We start from the raw sequence: 19167 nt of genomic DNA on the forward strand, positions 1-19167 counted from the left end.
GCGAGGCGGAGACGTGCAGACCTCATGAGGCCTGTCTCTCGCCCACCTGCTGCTGCCGGCGCAGAGGGGCAGTCATCCCGGACTTCCTGCGCCCTGGGCGCGGGCCATCCATCGGCTCTCCCAGAGACTTTCATTCCGGATCTCCAGCTGGCTCTCCGGGCCCCCTGGCTTGGGGAAGACGCCAGAGGGGGGTGGGCAACGAATGGCCTCGGAGCCCAGTCTGCCGGAGAACAAGAAATCCGCTAAGTCCGCGACCTACTGTGGCTAGGAGAGCGCAGAGCGTTCGCCGGCGCACAGCCCGCGGCCTTGTTCCCTTTGTGCTTCGGGGCGGCGGGACTGCCACTCCGCCCCGAGTTAGCAGAAGAGGAAAGTTGGAAGAGATCGGCGCTCCTGGGATGTGATTGTCATCCTGGGGCCGGCGCTCGAGAGTCTGAGAGAAAGCGAGAGAGAGGGAGAGACCGGGGAGGGGAAAAGGGGAGGCAAAGAGGAGGGGTGAGAGGGGGGGCCGCGGAGGGGAGGCGGGCGCTAGGGAGGGGCGAGAGGAGCGCCAGCGAGCGGGAGAGGGAGCCGAGGAGGAAGAGGGAGAGGGCGAGGCGCGCCTGGCGGCCGGGTTGGCTGCGGCCGCCCAGAAGCTCCTGCCAGTCCTCCCACCGACTACACCCCGGGAAGGAGGAGCTTCGGGCGCGCACAAGGCGTCAGAATCCTCAATTTCCAACTTAGCATCTTGGCAGGACCTTTGCAAAGGCAAAAGCAGAGCCCCCCAGTGCAAAGAGCGAGGGGAAAAAAGAGAAAGCAGCAAGGGAGGGGAGGGGAGGGGAAAAAAAGCCCAGCTGGGGCGAGCGAGGCGCGCAGAGGAGCGGGCGCGGCGGTCGCAGCCGGAGGCGCGCGGGAAGCCAGCGAGGAGGCGCCGCGGGCCGGAGCCCCGGATCCGGGGCCAGAGGAGCGGCTGCCCAGGGCAGCCAGAGGCCAGGTGCCCGCCCGCTCGCCCTCGCAGGGCGCCGCCCGGCTCGTTGGCGGCCGCGGCGCGGCGCGCCCCATGCCCGTGTGTGGCCATGTCCTATCCGCAGGGCTACTTGTACCAGCCGTCCGCCTCGCTGGCGCTCTACTCGTGCCCGGCGTACAGCACCAGCGTCATTTCGGGGCCCCGCACGGATGAGCTCGGCCGCTCTTCTTCGGGCTCCGCGTTCTCGCCCTACGCTGGCTCGACTGCCTTCACGGCGCCCTCGCCGGGCTACAACTCGCACCTCCAGTACGGCGCCGACCCCGCGGCCGCCGCCGCCGCCGCCTTCTCCTCGTACGTGGTAAGTGAGCGGGATCCGCGGCGGGCGAGGGGCAGCAGGGGCCGGGCGGGAGGACGGGGGCGGAGGGGGACACGGGCCTAGGCGCCAACACCGACCTCCCCCGCCAAGCTTCGCGGCCCCTTCAAACTTGGGCGATTGTCTCCGCCAGCTTCGCCCAGGCCTTGGACTCAAGAGTTGCTCGGAAAAGAGAGCCGCGTCTTGCTCGGATCGCTGAGCTGGCGGGAAGGGGTTCTGTGGGGAGAGATAGCTGCAATTAAAGAGCAGCATTTGGTGTAAACGTAAGCTCCGGGCTGCCCTGCAAATTTTATATTTTTGGTTTTGCCATTTTGGAAAAGTAGTTCAAAAGAAATAGACTCGAAATTTGAGCAGAAGCGTGCTAAGTCTATGTAAATGTGTTTGGCCTAGCCTTTAATTAGTCCTCCAAAATGTTGCAAATCCGTAATCCTATCTTCGCAATCCGATTTGGGAGTATTAAATTTCTGAAAAGTCGGTCGAGCTGCGGTGCATCCGGGATTTTTCGGCCGGGTTGTAACTTCGGTCTGGGGTAGTATTTTTGGAGGGTGGGAGTGCGTGGGCATGGCTCAGCTTTTTGTTTGCATTTCTTAGCGTGTTGAAAAAAGAAAAAAAGAGCCTTGACTTCCCTTGTTTTCCCCCCTTGCGCCCAACGTGCGTCCGCTCCCGCGCCGAGCGCGGAGTCGCCTCAGTTGCCCAGGCCTCTATCTGCATGGAGGGCCGGGCCGCCGTGGCCAGATCTGCGCACGGGGTACGGACGTGCCCGGGCAGATGGGGGCCTACGGGGTGACACCGAGGCCGGGACAGCTTCAGGGGCCCCAGAAGGACCTGACCCAGAAATTGAGGTCCCCGCTGCCTTCTGAGGAGGGGGAGGAGTTGCTCCTAGGTCTGAACCCCGCCAGCCTTGCCCCGTAGGAAGCTGGAGTGCGGGCCTCGTCCACCCACAGACCCCGGGGAGCTCAGGGAAAAGGGTGCTTCGGTCGTTCCGATGGCAGTGGAGACCACGGTCCACACTCACCTCTCTGCGTCTCCACCGCAGGGCTCTCCCTACGACCACACACCCGGCATGGCGGGCTCCCTGGGGTACCATCCTTACGCGGCACCCCTGGGATCGTACCCTTACGGGGACCCAGCGTACCGGAAGAACGCCACAAGGGACGCCACGGCTACGCTCAAGGCCTGGCTCAACGAGCACCGCAAGAACCCCTACCCCACCAAGGGCGAGAAGATCATGCTGGCCATCATCACCAAGATGACCCTCACCCAGGTGTCCACCTGGTTCGCCAACGCGCGCCGGCGCCTCAAGAAAGAGAATAAAATGACGTGGACGCCGCGGAACCGCAGCGAGGACGAGGAAGAGGAGGAGAACATTGACCTGGAGAAGAACGACGAGGACGAGCCCCAGAAGCCCGAGGACAAGGGCGACCCCGAGGGCCCCGAAGCAGGTTGGTGGACACGGGAAAGGGCGTGTTGGGCGGGAGTAAAAAGGAAAAGAGAGGCCTGGAGGGGGCGCGCACGGGGCCTGGAGGTTGGGGGCAGGGGTCCCTGCCTTTGCGGGCGGGAACCGGGTCCCGCCGCGCGGCCTCTGCGCCCCTGACAGCCTGGGTTTCGCCCGCAGGAGGAGCTGAGCAGAAGGCGGCTTCGGGCTGCGAACGGCTTCAGGGACCACCCACCCCTGCAGGCAAGGAGACGGAGGGCAGCCTCAGCGACTCGGATTTTAAGGAGCCGCCCTCGGAGGGCCGCCTCGACGCGCTGCAGGGCCCCCCCCGCACCGGCGGGCCCTCCCCGGCTGGGCCAGCGGCGGCGCGGTTGGCGGAGGACCCGGCCCCTCACTACCCCGCCGGAGCGCCGGCGCCCGGCCCGCATCCAGCCGCGGGAGAGCTGCCCCCGGGTCCCGGCGGGCCCTCGGTTATCCATTCGCCGCCTCCGCCGCCGCCTCCTGCGGTGCTCGCCAAGCCCAAACTGTGGTCTTTGGCAGAGATCGCCACATCGTCGGACAAGGTCAAGGACGGGGGCGGCGGGAGCGAGGGCTCTCCATGCCCACCGTGTCCCGGGCCCATAGCCGGGCAAGCCCTAGGAGGCAGCCGTGCGTCGCCGGCCCCGGCGCCGTCACGCTCGCCCTCGGCGCAGTGTCCTTTTCCAGGCGGGACGGTGCTGTCCCGGCCTCTCTACTACACCGCGCCCTTCTATCCCGGCTACACGAACTATGGCTCCTTCGGACACCTTCATGGCCACCCGGGGCCCGGGCCAGGCCCCACAACCGGTCCGGGGTCTCATTTCAATGGATTAAACCAGACCGTGTTGAACCGAGCGGACGCTTTGGCTAAAGACCCGAAAATGTTGCGGAGCCAGTCTCAGCTAGACCTGTGCAAAGACTCTCCCTATGAATTGAAGAAAGGTATGTCCGACATTTAACGCGGGCTGCGTCGGTCCCGGACTTTTCTAATTTATTAAAAACATGGCCTTGGCAGTTATTTTTCCATCACCGAGAGAGAGAGACAGAGAGAGAAAATAAACTACCCCTCCTATTCAGAAGTTTATAGTTTATGGAGATGGATGACATAAAAATGTAAACATCTCCACACACACACAAAAATGTCTTAACCAACCGAAAAGAAAAATTAAAAAAGGATTTGTATTAAATCTTATTCTGTATATTTAATGTAGCATTTTTGTATTTAAATTGATAATTCAATATCTTTGAAGTAAATTATGAAATCAAGACACCTGTACAGGCATTTAATGTTTTTTTGTAATATAAATATATACATTTGTGTTTCCCCCAAAACTGTTTCATAGTTAAAAAATACAAGTTTAATTTAATTTTTTACACCTATTGATTCTGCTGGGTATGAGCTAAAGTATTACAGAAAGGAAACAGGTTATACTCTTAGATTTAAAAAGTGAAAGAAACTGCAGGCGCCTTTGTAAAATGCAAAATATTTAATTAAAAGAGATTTTAACATAATGAGAGCCACTCATTACTTTTTAGAAGCCTCAATAAACTGTCCATTGCCTTGGTCAAAAGGTGCAAACTGCAACTTTTTTCAAAGTGGGGATTGAAAGGTTCCACAGACCTTCAAGTGTACCAGGGGAAAACCATAATTAGGCTGCAAGCCCCGGGGAACCTGGCCCTGCCCAGAATGCAGATCTGGATCACTGATGCGGGCTGTTTGGGAGAGATTGGACCCTGGAGGAAGGAGAAGAGAGACCCAAGTGTGTGCCCAGAAGGGAGAAAAGATGGCAAAGCCAGCTAGAGACACGCACCACCCGAGCGCCATCGCTTAACCTAATTACTTCCAATCAGTGTCGTGTTTTATGCAAAGCAATCAGCTGGTGAACTTTGCTAATGAGTTCGATTTTATGCCGGATTTAGCCCTTATTACTGTTTCAAGGGTGCTTCGGGCTAGTGCGGGCGGGAGCATTCAGGGGTGCCAAGGGGAAGACTTTCCCAAGTCACCGTCTTCTTCTCTGCCCCTTCAAATTTGGGCATTGATCTCTTCTTTGGATTTGATTAAATTATGAACGTTCCATCTCAGACCGTGCGGGTGGCGGGCGTCCCAGAAGTGCCCGCTCAGCTGCGGGGCTGGGGTCGAGCGGGACGGGCGAGGGGACGGTTTCCCCCTTTCACAGGTAGGTGTCACACTTGTCCTGAATTTCAAGCCTGCACTTTGCAGAGTCGGAGATTGCAGAGTGGGCGGAAGGGGAGGAGGGAGCGCCACAGCCACTTGGGGGAAGAGAGGGGAGCCCCTGAAAGGATCCCTCCCTCTCACAACGGGCCTCTTTTTGGACAAGTGGCCTTCAAAAGTTCGAGGCCATTTGCCTAGATAACGAGGCCGTTGTGGACTCCATCAGGCTTGTCGTCGCTTTAGCACTTTTCCCAGCTCAGATGCAAGAGTCCGAGTAGCTACAAAAATATTTTTGGGGTTTTATTTTCTCGTTTTAATCCCACATACTTCATCTCAAAATAAAAAGTCAGGATGCATTTGAATCCCTAATGAGGAAGAATCCACGCCCTGTCCCCGAGGCCGGCCAGCGATGTGGGTTCGGGCTTGGCTGCGGTGCTGGCGGCTCCATTTTGCACCCGAGATCTGGAGCCCGGACGCGTTTTACTTCGTGGGAAATTTTCAGTGGTTGGGGGAGGGACTGGGGGGGTGTTATAGCAAAAACATACCCCAGCGACGGGAATTAATTTGCTCTATTAAACCCAAGCCTGAGTGTAGAGAGGGAATGTGTTTGCACATAACACCGGCTTAATTAGACTAAATCAAAATGCACATATTTGCATTTCTACTGAAGATGACTTTAACCTTAACTCGGTGTTTTAAACCCACCCCGAAGTTTCACTGGAGTTGCTTTTGCTATTTCTTTTTTTTAACCTGCCACGGGGCTCCTTTATAAGCTTATTCGAATTTAAACAAGTTTGAAAGCTGCATTGTCCAGATGTTTTAGCAAACAGCAGTCGACTTCAGGGTTTAAATTAGTGAGAAAATTCACGCAGGGAAAATGGTTTCAAAGCTGGAAGTGTGAATGATTAAATATGCATGAGACGATCGTATTTTATTTTGTCCCTTTAATTATAAATGATTTTTTAAAACAATTGAATTCCAGAGATGACTTGCCTTCCCTCCTTTCTCCCCCACCCCGCGCCTCATCCCCCTCCACTCTCCCCTCTCTCCCCCCACAGCCTGGTTCACAATCAGCTTTCCCCCCTGTTGAATATGCAGCCCCAGGAGTCACCTTTTCTAAAAAAGTCAGAAGAATAGGCCAGTCCCCTTCTCTTAAGGGAGAGTTTAAGGACGACATCAACTCGGCGGGGTTTTGGAAGCATTGGCCCTAAACCCTGCCCAACGATTTTAAAAAGAAAATTACAGGCCTCCCAGTGTTCCCGGGAATATGCAAATGCCAGGGCGCAGGCCTCCCAAATCAGACCGCGAAGGCTCGGGGCTGCGAGCCGAATGCCCGCCGAGCTGCCTGGGGACGGGAACCGCGCACCCGGGAACGCCAGGCGTTTCTCTTCATCCAGGAACGGCGCGGAGAGCCTCCGGCTGGGGAGCTAAACCGCTGGGGGCTCCGCGGCTGCTGCCTGAGTCGCTGTCCCCTGCCCGCATCCCTTCCGCCCTGGGCCTCTGCACGGTCTGCGGTTTTCTGTGCGCACTTGGTCTTCAGTACTAGCACCCAATTACGTCTGGGTTTTTCTTCTTTACAGAGCTGGGTTTCGGTGGCCACCAGCTTTTCTGGTGTTTAGCGACTCTGAGTTTGGAGGTGGCCTACCAGGCAAACGGGGATTCAGGGCATTTAGGAAACGTCTTCCGCGCTTAATCCCAGAAGTGGTTGCGTGTCCGTACGATCCCAAGTTCCTCCCGGAGCCTCTTCTTTGCTGCGTCTCGGGCCCTCCAGCAGGCGAAGCCTCTTAGACGCGCTGGGGAAACTTCCGGCGTGTTCGGGGCTCAGGGTTTCTTCTCAGGCATGGATTGGGGCGCAGAAGTTGCGCGAGGCAGCGCCTAAGGTCCCGAGGTGCTGAGACTGTGCTGGCGTTTGCCACCTGCCCCTGGCTAGGCCGTTTCTGGACCCCAAGAAACGCCTATCTTGGCACTTAGGGACCAGAAGCCTCTGGATGTCTAGCAACAGGGGTCACGGGATCACTGCGTGGGGTCTCTGTAAGCAGTCCCCTGAGGCAGTGCAAAACCGGGAACCTGCTCTGTGCGGGGCCGAATCAGTTCATGGGATTTGGGAGTCAGGAGAGACGTCTTTCTCCTCCCAGCTCCTACACTCCGGGTACCAAGGCCCGAAATGCCGTTCCCCCAGCCCGGGTGCGGGGTCTGCAGCAAGGCCTCCTGATTTGCAAACCCCTCCGGGCTGCTTATTCCTGGTGCCATGCGCAGCCCTTGGGACCTAGAAGATTGTGGGGGAGGGAAGGTCGCACGTGCGGTTTTGGCACCGACCGTGCCTCCTAGTCCACCTGTCCCCCACAGCTAGCTGCCGACTCGGACGGAAGCGCGGAACAGCGCAATGCAAACCGTCCAAAGTGAAAGGAATGTAATTGCGCTCCCATGACAGAGCCAGACGCGGATGCAGTTTAGGAAGGGCGCCGCCTACCGGCCCCTGGAAGCCATGCGATTCGAAGGGAGGGGGACCTAGAGGAGACCCCCGCTATCCCCCCACCCACCGTGGGGCCTTAGCTTTGAACTCCGGCCCGGACAAACTTAAACTGCTTCGCCACCCCAACGCGCCACAGCCCTGGACCTAAGACCCAGTTAGCATTGGGAATTTGGGGAGCAGGGCCCACGACTAGAACAGCGTTAACCCTACCGGTTCCCGCCACAGCTTCGGCACATTTCAAAAAACCAGGCGCAGGCAATTGAGAAATACGCTGCCGGCTGAAACAGCCTGCGGGTGGGGGCTGCAGTCGTGCGCGCCCGGCAGTTCCCGTCCCGCATCAGGTGTACGCACTTTCACTCCTGCGGGCCCTTCCACGCTCCAACTCTGGACCCCGCGCAGTTTTAATCTGCGGTTTGGGAAATGGGGGTGCTACCGTGCAACCGCGCCCTGAAAGACCGTTTTGGTCTTAAGAGCTTTTGGCCTGTGGGGTGGACATCTGTAGAAAAAGGAAAAACAAAACAAAAGTACCCTCCCATTGCGTCGAACCCTCCTATTTCGAAAAGAACTTTCATGAGGTTGGCTTGGCAAGGCCTGCGGTGCTTACCTCGGCTTCGCCCTACCCCGCCAGAAGCCCTCATAGGTTGTGTCCACTGGTCTCCCCCAGGTGCAGGGTTATTAGGGGAAAGCGGGGCGCGCCCTCGGGCTGGATCTTTGTTTCCCTCGTCGCCCGGTCATCAAACAGGAGGGAAATCGGGCCCGACTGGGACCTTGCTGCCCGCCTTCCCCTTAAACTGGCTAAAGCTTCAGGACTGTCCCTAGACCCACCCCGCGGGTCTTCCTTTGTGTCCAGGGCATAGCCGATCTCCTTTTCGTTTTCACGAGAACTGCGACTTGGGCCTCGGGCACTAGGCGAGCCCAGGTTGTGGCCTAACAGCAGATCGCCTCGGGGGCTTGGCTGCAGCTCTGGCCGCACCTCCAGCGCTGGGCGGCCTCTCGGGGCCAGTGGGGATCTCTGGCCTCGTGTAGGCCACGGGCCCTAGCCCTGGGTCCCCAAGGCCGCTCGCCGGGCAGCGCTCGTTTCCGGCACCGGGACGAGCCCAACGCGCCCAGACACCACTTTCCCGGTGAAATCTGCTTTTATTTGCTCCGAGCAAACCTCGGGCTCTCAGCGCTCCCGCCTGATGGATGCAAATGTAAATGTGCACTTATTTAATTGGATCAGGCCCCAAGATAAAAGAGATAAACGGCTCCCCGTTTGCTAACTTATTTTCCTAGGCATGCAGCGCCGCGTGGAGGGGAAGCTAATGAAGGAGCAGCGCGGCGCTGGGCACTCGAGCTCTCCGCAGCCGTGGCACGCTGGCCGGCCGGCCGACCCCGCGTGGGCTGCAACTCCTTGTCGACCTGTTTTGCACTGGCCCTGCCGGCTAGATAGGGTCCCCCCCGGGACCTTCTGTGCGCCAGGCTGGGAAAGTGAGAAGGCGTGGTGTTGGCATTGCGCTTGCAAATACCCCACCCTCGCCACAACTTTCTCTTTTCTCTACCTCGGTTTGTCCCCCTCCCCTTTCTTACCCAAGTCTCCACGCTTGGGTCATACTGGCTGGGCCCATTCCATAGAAAATCCTTGCTATCTTCTTTCCCAGTCATCTTCTTAATTCCCCAGGCGTCGTCTTCCACTTCAATTGGTGGTTTCAGAAAAAGACACGAGGGCCGTGAAAAAGACCAGGTGCGACCCTCCAGCCCCCAGGGTCCTGCGGAGCCGCCCTCGAGAAGGAAGGACCCCCTCCTCTGTTCCCACAAGGCCCTCTTTTGGAGTATGAGATTTCTTTCAGAATCAGCTGGAAGACATGGATTAACCTCTTTTCTCCCAAATAATGTAGGAACACAATACACAGAGCACTTAAGTCATTGCAAGGGGTCGCGGAACCCCGAAAACCAAACATTAGGAGAAAGGGGTGCCTGGCTCTTGCCTCCCCGGGGCGGGAGTTCGAACCTCAAGGCCAGAGCATCCTCCTTCCCTGCAAGTTTGTTTTCCAATTTGGGGTCTTGGTTTTTCGTTCCCGCAGTTTCTCTCATGTTCAGAAGGGCTGCGGAGGAAGTCGGGATGGGCTAGGGCGAGAGACCTGATGAAACAACCTGCCGAGAATGGGTACACAGCAGTCGGTGGTGAGGGGCACCCTAGGCTGAGACACTGTGGGCTGGATGGCTGGACTGGCGAGGTTGGGAAGGGCTGTGTGGGAGGAGGCCAGGCCGGGCAGGGCGTCCCGGCCACGCCCCGTCCCCAACGCGCTGATGGATCGGCTTGTCAGGAGAGCTCTGTGCGCGGAGCCCATCAGAAAGCACTTACCTCGCTAAACTGAAATTACTGTCTTTTCAGGGGCTAATTTGTGTAACTCCCATGGAGGGGCTTGGAGGGGGTTTGATGAGGCATAAAATGATGATTAATGAATTTATTGGCCGCTGCTCATCAAACAAGGACTGGAGAGTTCGCGTCTGCACCCGCGGCCTGGCGGCGGTGCTCAACACAACTGGGGTTCAGTCTCCAGGGACTCAGCGCCTGCTTGAGTTTCCCCAAGTGCCCGGTCCTGAGTGCTTTCCTTAGCTGCTTCCTGCTGGCGGTCTCCCCCACAACCCCATCCTAATTCGGGGCACAGGCTCTAGCTGCCGCCATCGCCCCCTGCGAACCAGCTGTCCCGGCCTGCGGGGAGGTCGGCTGCAGGCCCATGGGGACAATGGCTTCTCCAGGACTGAGTGTGACTGTGGCACCCGAGGCAGCCTAGAGCTGGGGGACTGGAGTTGCCTTCCCAAAATGTTATAGTTTACCAGGTTGGTACTTGGGCCTTCGTGGCTCAGCCCTGCCTCTGCAACTTACTAGCTATGTGTCCTTGGACAGATCCAATACCCAATCTGAGCCTCAGTGTCCTCATCTGTGAAATGGGGCTTTACCACTCCTGGCTTTGTGAGGATTCAAGTGCACGGCACATGGCTATCCTTCAATATAGTTATTAAAGTCATGCTATTTTAAGACTTCAGTTCACTGGAGATGCTAGCTAAGGCCTGGGAATAAACAGAGGGTGGGAGACAGAGGCTTGGGTTGTGACTTGAGGGAGAGAGAATCCTGCCTGAATGGCTGATCTTTCTCAGCACTTGCCTCCACCTTCCCAGCTTTCCTGGCTGGGGCTTGATAACCGGGACAGTGAGGGAGACTGGAAGGCAGTTCGACCAGGGAGTGACCTGCTCAGAGTTGAGCTTTCTGGAGCTGACTGGAGCTGCTACGTGGCTTGTTTACATGGCAGAATCTACTTTCAGGTTAGTCTGCTGGACAGTTCAGAACTTCTTCTTCTCATAACCCACCCTTTGTCTGCAGGCTCCTGTCTTTTGGAATCTGTCCACAAGGACCTTTTGGCTATTTCTGCTGGTTTTAATCAAGAACCTGCAACCCATGAACTTATAATTTCAACTTGGATTATTTTCTCCGATTGAATCACCTCCCCTGCCTACCTCACACCACCTCACTCTGTCCGTCCCAGATCTCCCAACAGTGGACTTCTCCCTTGCCTTCCCAGGACATCCCGTGTTCCTGCAACAGAAGACAGGAAAGACCTTGACATTGACCTCTCTAGTGGAATGCCTATCCTAGTCTCTGTGTTAGTACAGCCCCACTTAAACTCTTCCCTTCCCTTACTCTAACCACTGTCAGTTAAGCACCCATAATATACCAGATGTACTGTTCTAGTCATTGGTGATGCAGCAATGAACAAAACAAAGTCCCTGCCTTCCAACACTTTAGAGAATATGACAGAAAATAAACAAATGAGTGAGATAATGACTTATTGCCATGTCCAGGTGATGAGAGTTATGAGAAAAATTTAGTAGGGTAAGGGGTTAGTGAGGGCAGTCTGGGAACCCTCTCTTAGGAAGCTCTCTTAGGTGTTTGCACAAAGACCTGAAAGAAGTTAGGGAACAGGCCATGCAGATATTTGCAGGAAGAGAGTGCCAGGCAGAAGGAAGGGCAAATGCAAGGATCCTGCAGTGGGAGCAGGGTTTGATCAGCAAGGAGATCTTTGTGGAAGGGGAAGAAGCCTAGGTAAAGCTAGGGTCAGGTTATATGGGACCTTGTAGGTCCTGGTGGGATATTTGGGATTTATGAGAGAGGGAGAAAAGGAGGAAGTGTGGGAGGATTTTGAGGGGAGTAACAAGATCTAACTTACGGGTTTTTTGTTTTTTTCTGTTTTGTTTTTGGTGTTTTTTGTGGGTTTTTTTTTTTTTTTTTTTTTTTTTTTTTTTTTTTTTTTTGACAGAGTCTCACTCTGTCGCCCAGGCTGGAGCGCAGTGACACGATCTCGGTCACTGCAACCTCTGCCTCCCAGATTCAAGCGATTCTCCTGCCTCAGCCTCCTGAGAAGCTGAAACTATAGGCACATGCCACCATGCCTGGCTAATTTTTTATATTTTTAGTAGAGACAGGGTTTCACCATGTTACCCAGGTTGGTCTCCTGACCTCACGATCTGCCCGTCTCGGCCTCCCAAAGTGCTGGGATTACAGGCCTGAGCCACTGTGCCCGGCCCAACAAGATCTAATTTATGTTTTAAATGCATCTCTAGGGTGTGAGAGCTGAAAGTCTGGTAGGACAAGAGTGCAAGTAGGAAACAGTTAGGAGGCCAATGGAGAATTCAGGGGGAGGGAATGTTGCTTTGCACCAACCTCTACTTGGTGGTACCCAGAGAGGCGGGGAGAAGTGCTCAGGTTTGGGCTATATTTTGAAGGCAGAGTCAACAGGCTTTACTGATGATGGATTGTATATGGGCGAAGAGAGAAGAGCAGAGAATGCTGGATGCCTCTAAGGATTTGGGCCTGAGTCCCCAGGATAATAGGGGGTGTCATTTGCTGAGATGCCTAACATTAAGGGAGGTGCAGGGATTTTTTTTTCCCAGAAAGAGGGTAAGTAAAATACTCATTGCCCTGACCCTCAAGCCATTGGGCCAAAAGGAGCTGCTTTTGTGGACACGTGAGGCATCTAGTGGCAAAGCACTCAAATGCCCAAGGCAGACGCACAAGTCCAGGGAAAACTCAACAGATCCTCTCTCCTGAAACCATAGACCTTACAGTTCTTTGACCACATCTCCCATTTCTTTTCTTTTTTTCCTTTAAAAAATAACCTATCTATCCATTCTCTCTCTCTCTCTCTCTCTCTCTCTCTCTCTCTCTATTTCTCTAGTAAAGATGGAGTTTCACTATGTTGCCCAGACTGGTCTTGAACTCCTGGACTCAAGCAATCCTCCTGCCTCAGCCTCTCAAAGTGCTAGGATTCCAGGTGTGAGACACCGCACCCTGGCCTCCCTGTTTATTTCTTTTCTCCTTAGCAGTGGAGAAACTGAGACTGAGGAAATGAAAATGATTTCTCCAAGCTCATGCTGGGGGTTTAGAGACAGGGATGGATCCAAAACCCAAGTCTCCTAACTCCTAGGCCTGCATTTTTCCCTGCCTCATCCAAGCTAAGTTCTCTGGGATATCTGTATTTTAACAGAGAACTCCTGGAAACAAAATGCTTTAACAGAGAGGAATGAATTTATAATGGCGGAATCTCAGACACCGTGACAGGCTGTCAAGGGAGATATATTTAGGCTGGGCTGGGAAACATCTTAGCCCTCCTCAGACACTGCTGGAGCATGACTGCCTCCTCAGGACTCCATGTATGAAGTACAGATGAAGAAAAAGCTTGGGATGTGTCGTCTCTCCCAGAGACTAAACAACAAGGAGGAACTGGGGCCGTTTCGCCTACCAGGGAGTGTTTTCTTTCCTAAACAATTGCTGTTTGAAAGGATTTACTCATTTCTTCTGTTTGAAGTGACATCTGCCTGCCCACAATTATCCCATGTGATGCCAGCAAAAATTAATGTTCCTTTGCCCATCGTTTCACAGCAACTCCTATCAAAGACAGATTGGAGTTGGGGGCAAGGCCCCCCATCATGGGTCCTTCATGCATTTATTTTGAATTTTTTTTTCTGACATTTCAGCTTCACTGTTTTTTTTTCAATCCTTTACTTGACTTGGGGATTTTGTTTTGTTTTATTTTTTTTCTCTAAATGATCGGTAGCTTTGTCCCCAAGGGAATCCACAGGCCCTTAGAAACAGCATCTCAACATCTTTCAAGCAGAGTGAGACATCTGTTATCCCTAGATTCCAAATCCTCTCACCGTTCCAGAATGTTCCAGACACCTTCCCAACTAACATGGTTTGACATCAGACACCACATAGTTGTTTCTGAGACTTTTTTTAGATCCAAACCACAAGATTTTCTGTTTGTTTGTTTGTTTTGTTTGCCCTCTATTTGTATGCAGTATCTAAGTCCAAACCCTGTGTAATAGGTGTCTTTTTTTCCACATACTCATCTATGAAAGATATTCATTGGTCGCTGAGGACCAATTTTCCTGGATCACATAAAAGAGAAGATTAGTGGCAACGTGGAGAAAAGGGCTCATTTGGAATAAATACCACCTCTTTGCTCTCATGAAGAGTGTGGCAGAAAAGTCATTGGCCTGGTTTATTTTGGTTGTTGGAGTTATTTTTCTTTCTGTTTTTTTTTTTCTTTTTAATTTTCCCTTTCAATCTGGCTAAGGCCTGACAAGTTCTAGAGCATGTAGGAGGAACATCTGGGGCCCCACGGGGCTGGAGACTAGAAGGAACCAGAGCCCTGTACTCCATGCTCTTCAAACTCACTCATTCCAGGGCTGGAATGAGTGCAATTTCTATTTTGATTACTATTTAGAAAATAATTTCCTTCCAATTTTTTCATGATTTACTTATTTAGGAATATTTATAATGCTACTGAAACTGAAACAGAAGACCCTTATAAAAAAATTAATTCAGTGAAATTATTGGCCCCATGGGTTTGAAAGTGACTAAAGTTTCTCAGGGTCTCTGATTGCTTCTAGAGGCTTCCCCTGACCCTGTTCTTTCTTCTTTGCAGGCTGCCCTCAAAGTTATATGGGCTGCATGAGTATCTCCTCATCCCCACCTAAAATCATGTCATGTCTTTCCAGAGATGTACTTACTACACTTTGGAAAATAGCAACTGCTTATTTTGCAGATATGGAAACTGAAGTCCTGTGAGGTAAAGCAACTTACTCAAGATCAGTCAGCTGGTTGGGGACAGAGCCAGGGGTGTCTGCCTTCCCTTCCCCACCCTGCTCCCCCGACTTCCTCATCGGTTCCCTCTGGGAGCTCTTTCTTATCAAACCCATTGCACTGGAATCCTCATCTCAAATGTGGTTCTAGGGTGCAGGACTCAAACGGGAGGGGCCTTGCAAACCACTGAGATTTCAATGCTTCTGTCCCACTGGTCCTGCAATACCTGAACCCTTTTTTCCTGTCTGTGAGTCACTCTTTGGGGGTAAAAGGCCAAGACCAACAACCAAATATGCTCTTTGACATCATAAAAATCCCTGGCCCTTCTTTTCTTCTGCAGGGACAGGAGAGGTGGCCAGAGTTTGCACCTGTGAGAAAGCACAGCGGGGTGGGGAGTTGGGGTTCTCAGGTAACGTCGCAGTGAAGGGGTAGATGTCATCTTCCATCCAGAAGTTTCTGCCCCAGGAGCCCCTCATGTCCTCTTTCTCCAGTTACTCACAAATGGGGTTTCCCATCCCAGTCCCCTCCTTCCTAAAGCCAACCACAGTGACATGTGGTAATTTTTGAGTGTCAACAAGTGGGGGCTTTGGGCTCCCAGCTGTAATGTCACTCAAAGTCAACTCCCACTAGCTTGTCCCTTTTCCCTTCTTTTCTCCTCGGGTTGGGGATCAGATAGGCCCTCCCCTACCTGCCCTGGAAGATCAGCCATGCCCCTCAGTGCTGCTACCGCCCACCTGGCTTGGCACCCAGCCCTGCCTCTCACCCTTGCTGTAAGCCACACATCGACTAGCTGAATATATACAGGTTGGGCATCCTTAACCTGAAAATCCGAAATCCAAAATGCTCCAAATTTCAAAACTTTTTGAGTGCTGACATGATACTGGGTGAAATATTTCACACCTGACCTCATGAGACAGGCCACAGTCAAAACGTGGGTAAACAACACATGGTGTATTCAGTGTCCCCAAGGGAAAAATAAAATTATCTTCAGGATGTGTATATAAGGTGTGTATTAAATATAAGTGAATTACATGTCTAGATGTGGGTCCCCAAGATATCTAATTATATATTTTCCAATATTCCAAAATCCCCCCAAAATGCAAAATACAAAACACTTCTGGTCTCAAGCATTTTGGATAAGGGATACTCAACCTGTATCTGCAACTAGAAGGACCACATGCAACTCAATGTCAAAATGCCCCAAACTGAAGTTAAGCCCTCCCCATTCCTCCCCTTAGCCCTAGGTTCATATCAGCTTCTCCCCATGTCCTGCACCCAGTCACCCAGTGGAGGGAATGTAGAAACCTCCTGGCGCCTCTCTTTTCCTCCCTTCCATACTCTAATTGGAGCCTTTGTCCTCTGTTGCATGGACTGTCACATATCTCTGGAGTGTCTACCTGCCCTTATCAGCTTTGTACCACTTACACGAAGCCTAAAGCCTGGTGTGTCCTGAGTATTCAATAAATGCAGATGGAAATGAAAACAAATGAATGAATCCTAAGCCAATGTATTTGAACTTTCCTATACAATTTCCCTATGAATTTTGAAAGCAAGCTGGTGTCAGACAGATGTGGGTTCAAATCCTGACGGCCCTCTGTTATTTGGAGTATATTAGTGAGCTAGATTAAATGCTCATGGAATCTAGACAGAGATGCCCAGGACATGTGGGGAGTGAGAAGGTGAGCTCCAGAGTATGCATGCCTGTGTTCCATTCCAGTTTGTGACATGTGCCAGCTGTGGAATCCCAGGTAAGTTCTTTCATCCCTCTGAGCCTCAGTGTTCTCATCTGTAAGATGGAGATAATAACAGTATCCGGCTCAGAGGGCAAATGAGATAGTGCCTGCCAAGCCCACCAAAGCACATGGTTGACAATCAATAAATGGAAGCTGGGCCAGGCATGGTGGCTCACACCTGTAATCCCAGCACTTTGAAAGGTCGAGGTGGGTGGATGGCTTGAGCTCAGGAGTTTGAGACCAGCCTGGGCAACATGATAAAACCCCATCTCTACTAAAAATACAAGAATTAGCCAGGCGTGGTGGCACACGCCTGTAATTCCAGCCACTGAGGAGGCTGAGGCACGAGAGTCGCTTGAACCAGGGAGGTGGAAGTTGCAGTGAGCCAAGACCGCACCATTGCCAGCCTAGGTGACAGAGCAAGACTGTCTCAAAACAAAACACAAAAACAAAATAAATGGAAGCTGTAGCCATTATTACTTGATAAATATTGCTTCATGTTATTGAAGATGACTTCATCTGAGAATTTCTAAAATTGCGTAGTGTGTTTTCTTCAGTTCTTAACTGCTTCACATGTTTTTGCTGACCAGCAATGTTTAAGGTGTCTAGAGTTAAAAAAAAAAAAAAAAGGTTATTTAAGAATCATGCCTCGGAACATTATTTCATTACTTAAACTTGCTGCTGACTCATCTGTCCCTTGGTAACTGAGTCTTTCTTTACCAATAACTTTAATTACATCAATCACTCATTTCAAAAACTGCTGAATAATGAGAACTCCTAGAGGTGACACCATGGACTTCTGTCACACAAGCAGGGACTTGTGGAAGGGGAACAGGTTTTTCTTTTCTTTTTTAATAGCATTCAGTACTTCAAACGGGGAAAATACATTCAGTCTTCATTATTTACTTTCTGTCTATCTATCTATAATTAGCAATCTTCATAGCAGGGGAAAATGACAATTCATAACTTCTTGAACTGAATTGAATTTGTTTCATCTTCTGACATTTCTGAGTCATAAGGCCCAAGTCTCTGCCTCTGGGGTAAAATAAATGTTTGATAATTCTAGCACCAATTCCTTTGCTAAAAGCTGCTAATTACATAGTTTATGATTTAACATATTACCTAAACAATTATCTTGTCATTAATAACAATAGCTACCTTATTAAGCTCTTAGTATATGCCAGTTATTGCATTGAAGCTTTTATGTACATGATCTCAGCAGAATCTCATCAAACCCTACAGAGTAGGTGCAATTATTATCCCCATTTTACAGCTGAAGAAACTAAAACATTGCAAGATTAACTTGCCTAAGTAGGTGTCAGAGTAAGAGATGTGTGTAGGAATGTCTGTCTCTCTTTCTGTGCCTAGACGCAACCAGGAGAGAGCTGCTGGCTGTTCTTTGCTGCTATAGGCATTAAATGCTTTTCTGGCTATTCATGGCTCAGTTCTACTGTGAGTTGAATAAGGTACCTGCTATTTGCTGAGCTTGAAATGCTATCAGACTGCAGGGAAGCGGTAATCCTCAATGTGGTGAGAGGAGGAGGTGGATGCCTAGGCTGGGCATCTCTCAAAACCCTGCCCCGGAGCACACAGTCTTCCTTCCTCCTCTCCAAGCCCTTGTACCCTGGCTCCTGGACTGTGACATCGGACTCCCACTAGGTCTCTCTGACTCCAGACTCTCCCTGCATCTTTTCATCTGCATAATCTTCCCTTATTAGCCAGGAGACAATGGAGCTATGGAAGGTTGTGGAGCAGGAGAGTGACTAAATCAAAGCTGCCCTTCAAAAAGAGTAAAGTCAGGCCAGCCACGGTGGCTCACACCTCTAATCCCGGCACTTTGGGTGGTTGAGATGGGCAGATCACTTGAGGTCAGGAGTTCAAGACTAGCCTGGCCAACATGGTGAAACCCTGTCTCTCTAAAAAAAAAATACAAAAGTTAGTTGGACGTGGTGGCAAGCGCCTGTAATCCCAGCTACTCAGGAGACTGAGGTGGGAGAACCGCTTGAACCTGGGAGGTGGAGGTTGTAGTGAGCCGAGATCACGCCACTGCACTCCAGCCTGGGTGACAGAGTGAGACCTTGTCTGAAAAAACAAAAACAAAACCAACCAACCAAACAAACAAAAAACAAAAGGAATAAAGCGCGGCTCCTGTATCTGTCATTCAAAGCCCTTCTTCCATCTGACCCCACTCTCCTTGTAGCCTCATGTCCCAAGACTGTTCATGGGTATCTTGTGCTGAACAGTCCCTGCCCACACATTTTCTCAGGCTCTTCCTCTGCTTCAATGCCCTTCATCCAGGTCACATGTCTAAATCCACCTGCCCTTTTGAGATTCATCTTAAGCCCTTCTAGAGGTCTTCCTCAATGGCTCTAGCCCATAGTGCTTCTGCCGAGCCAGAGGCGATGTAGTTTACAGGGTCTGGGGTCAGGGTAATCTGGGTTTGCATCTCACCTCTGCTACGTATCAGCTCTGTGACTTTGGGTAAGGGCTCAACCTCTCAAAGCCTCAATTCCACAATAGTAAAGATGTGAATCTCTGTGTCCTGAAGCTGTTAGGATGAGTGTGGGCATTTCTGGGGAATGTCTTTTGAACTCACTAATTTTAGCACTGCCTACAGAGCCAGGTATGTTTGTTGGCCACATACTGAGTGCCCAGGTAGAAGACTGGAAACAAGATGATTCCAAAATGCACACACTCTGGTGAGATCTGGGCTGGCTGGCTACTGTGATCTTTTCGTGTATGTTCCTTTGAACACATAGATCTGGCTCTGGGCTTTCCTGCTCTGTTTGTCCTGAGCCAGTACCATACTCTTTGTCTTACTATGGTTTTGTAATATGCTTTAATATCTGGTAGGGCAGTCCTTATATCTTGTTTTTCTTGGTCAAAACTATTT

General features: G+C 51.9%; 1 protein-coding gene across 1 annotated transcript; it reads left to right on the top strand.

Moving 5' to 3' along the window:
• The first annotated feature begins 524 nt into the window (after window positions 1–524).
• On the top strand, window positions 525–4281 carry IRX5 (iroquois homeobox 5). Its single transcript, XM_510970.7, has 3 exons — window positions 525–1301; window positions 2353–2758; window positions 2932–4281. Exons 1-3 carry the CDS (start codon window positions 1053–1055, stop codon window positions 3726–3728), a joined length of 1452 nt encoding a protein of 483 aa, XP_510970.2. The 5' UTR covers window positions 525–1052; the 3' UTR covers window positions 3729–4281.
• The last annotated feature ends 14886 nt before the right edge of the window (window positions 4282–19167 follow it).

Source organism: Pan troglodytes, chromosome 18, assembly GCF_028858775.2.
Source record: "Pan troglodytes isolate AG18354 chromosome 18, NHGRI_mPanTro3-v2.0_pri, whole genome shotgun sequence".
NCBI lineage: Eukaryota > Metazoa > Chordata > Mammalia > Primates > Hominidae > Pan > Pan troglodytes.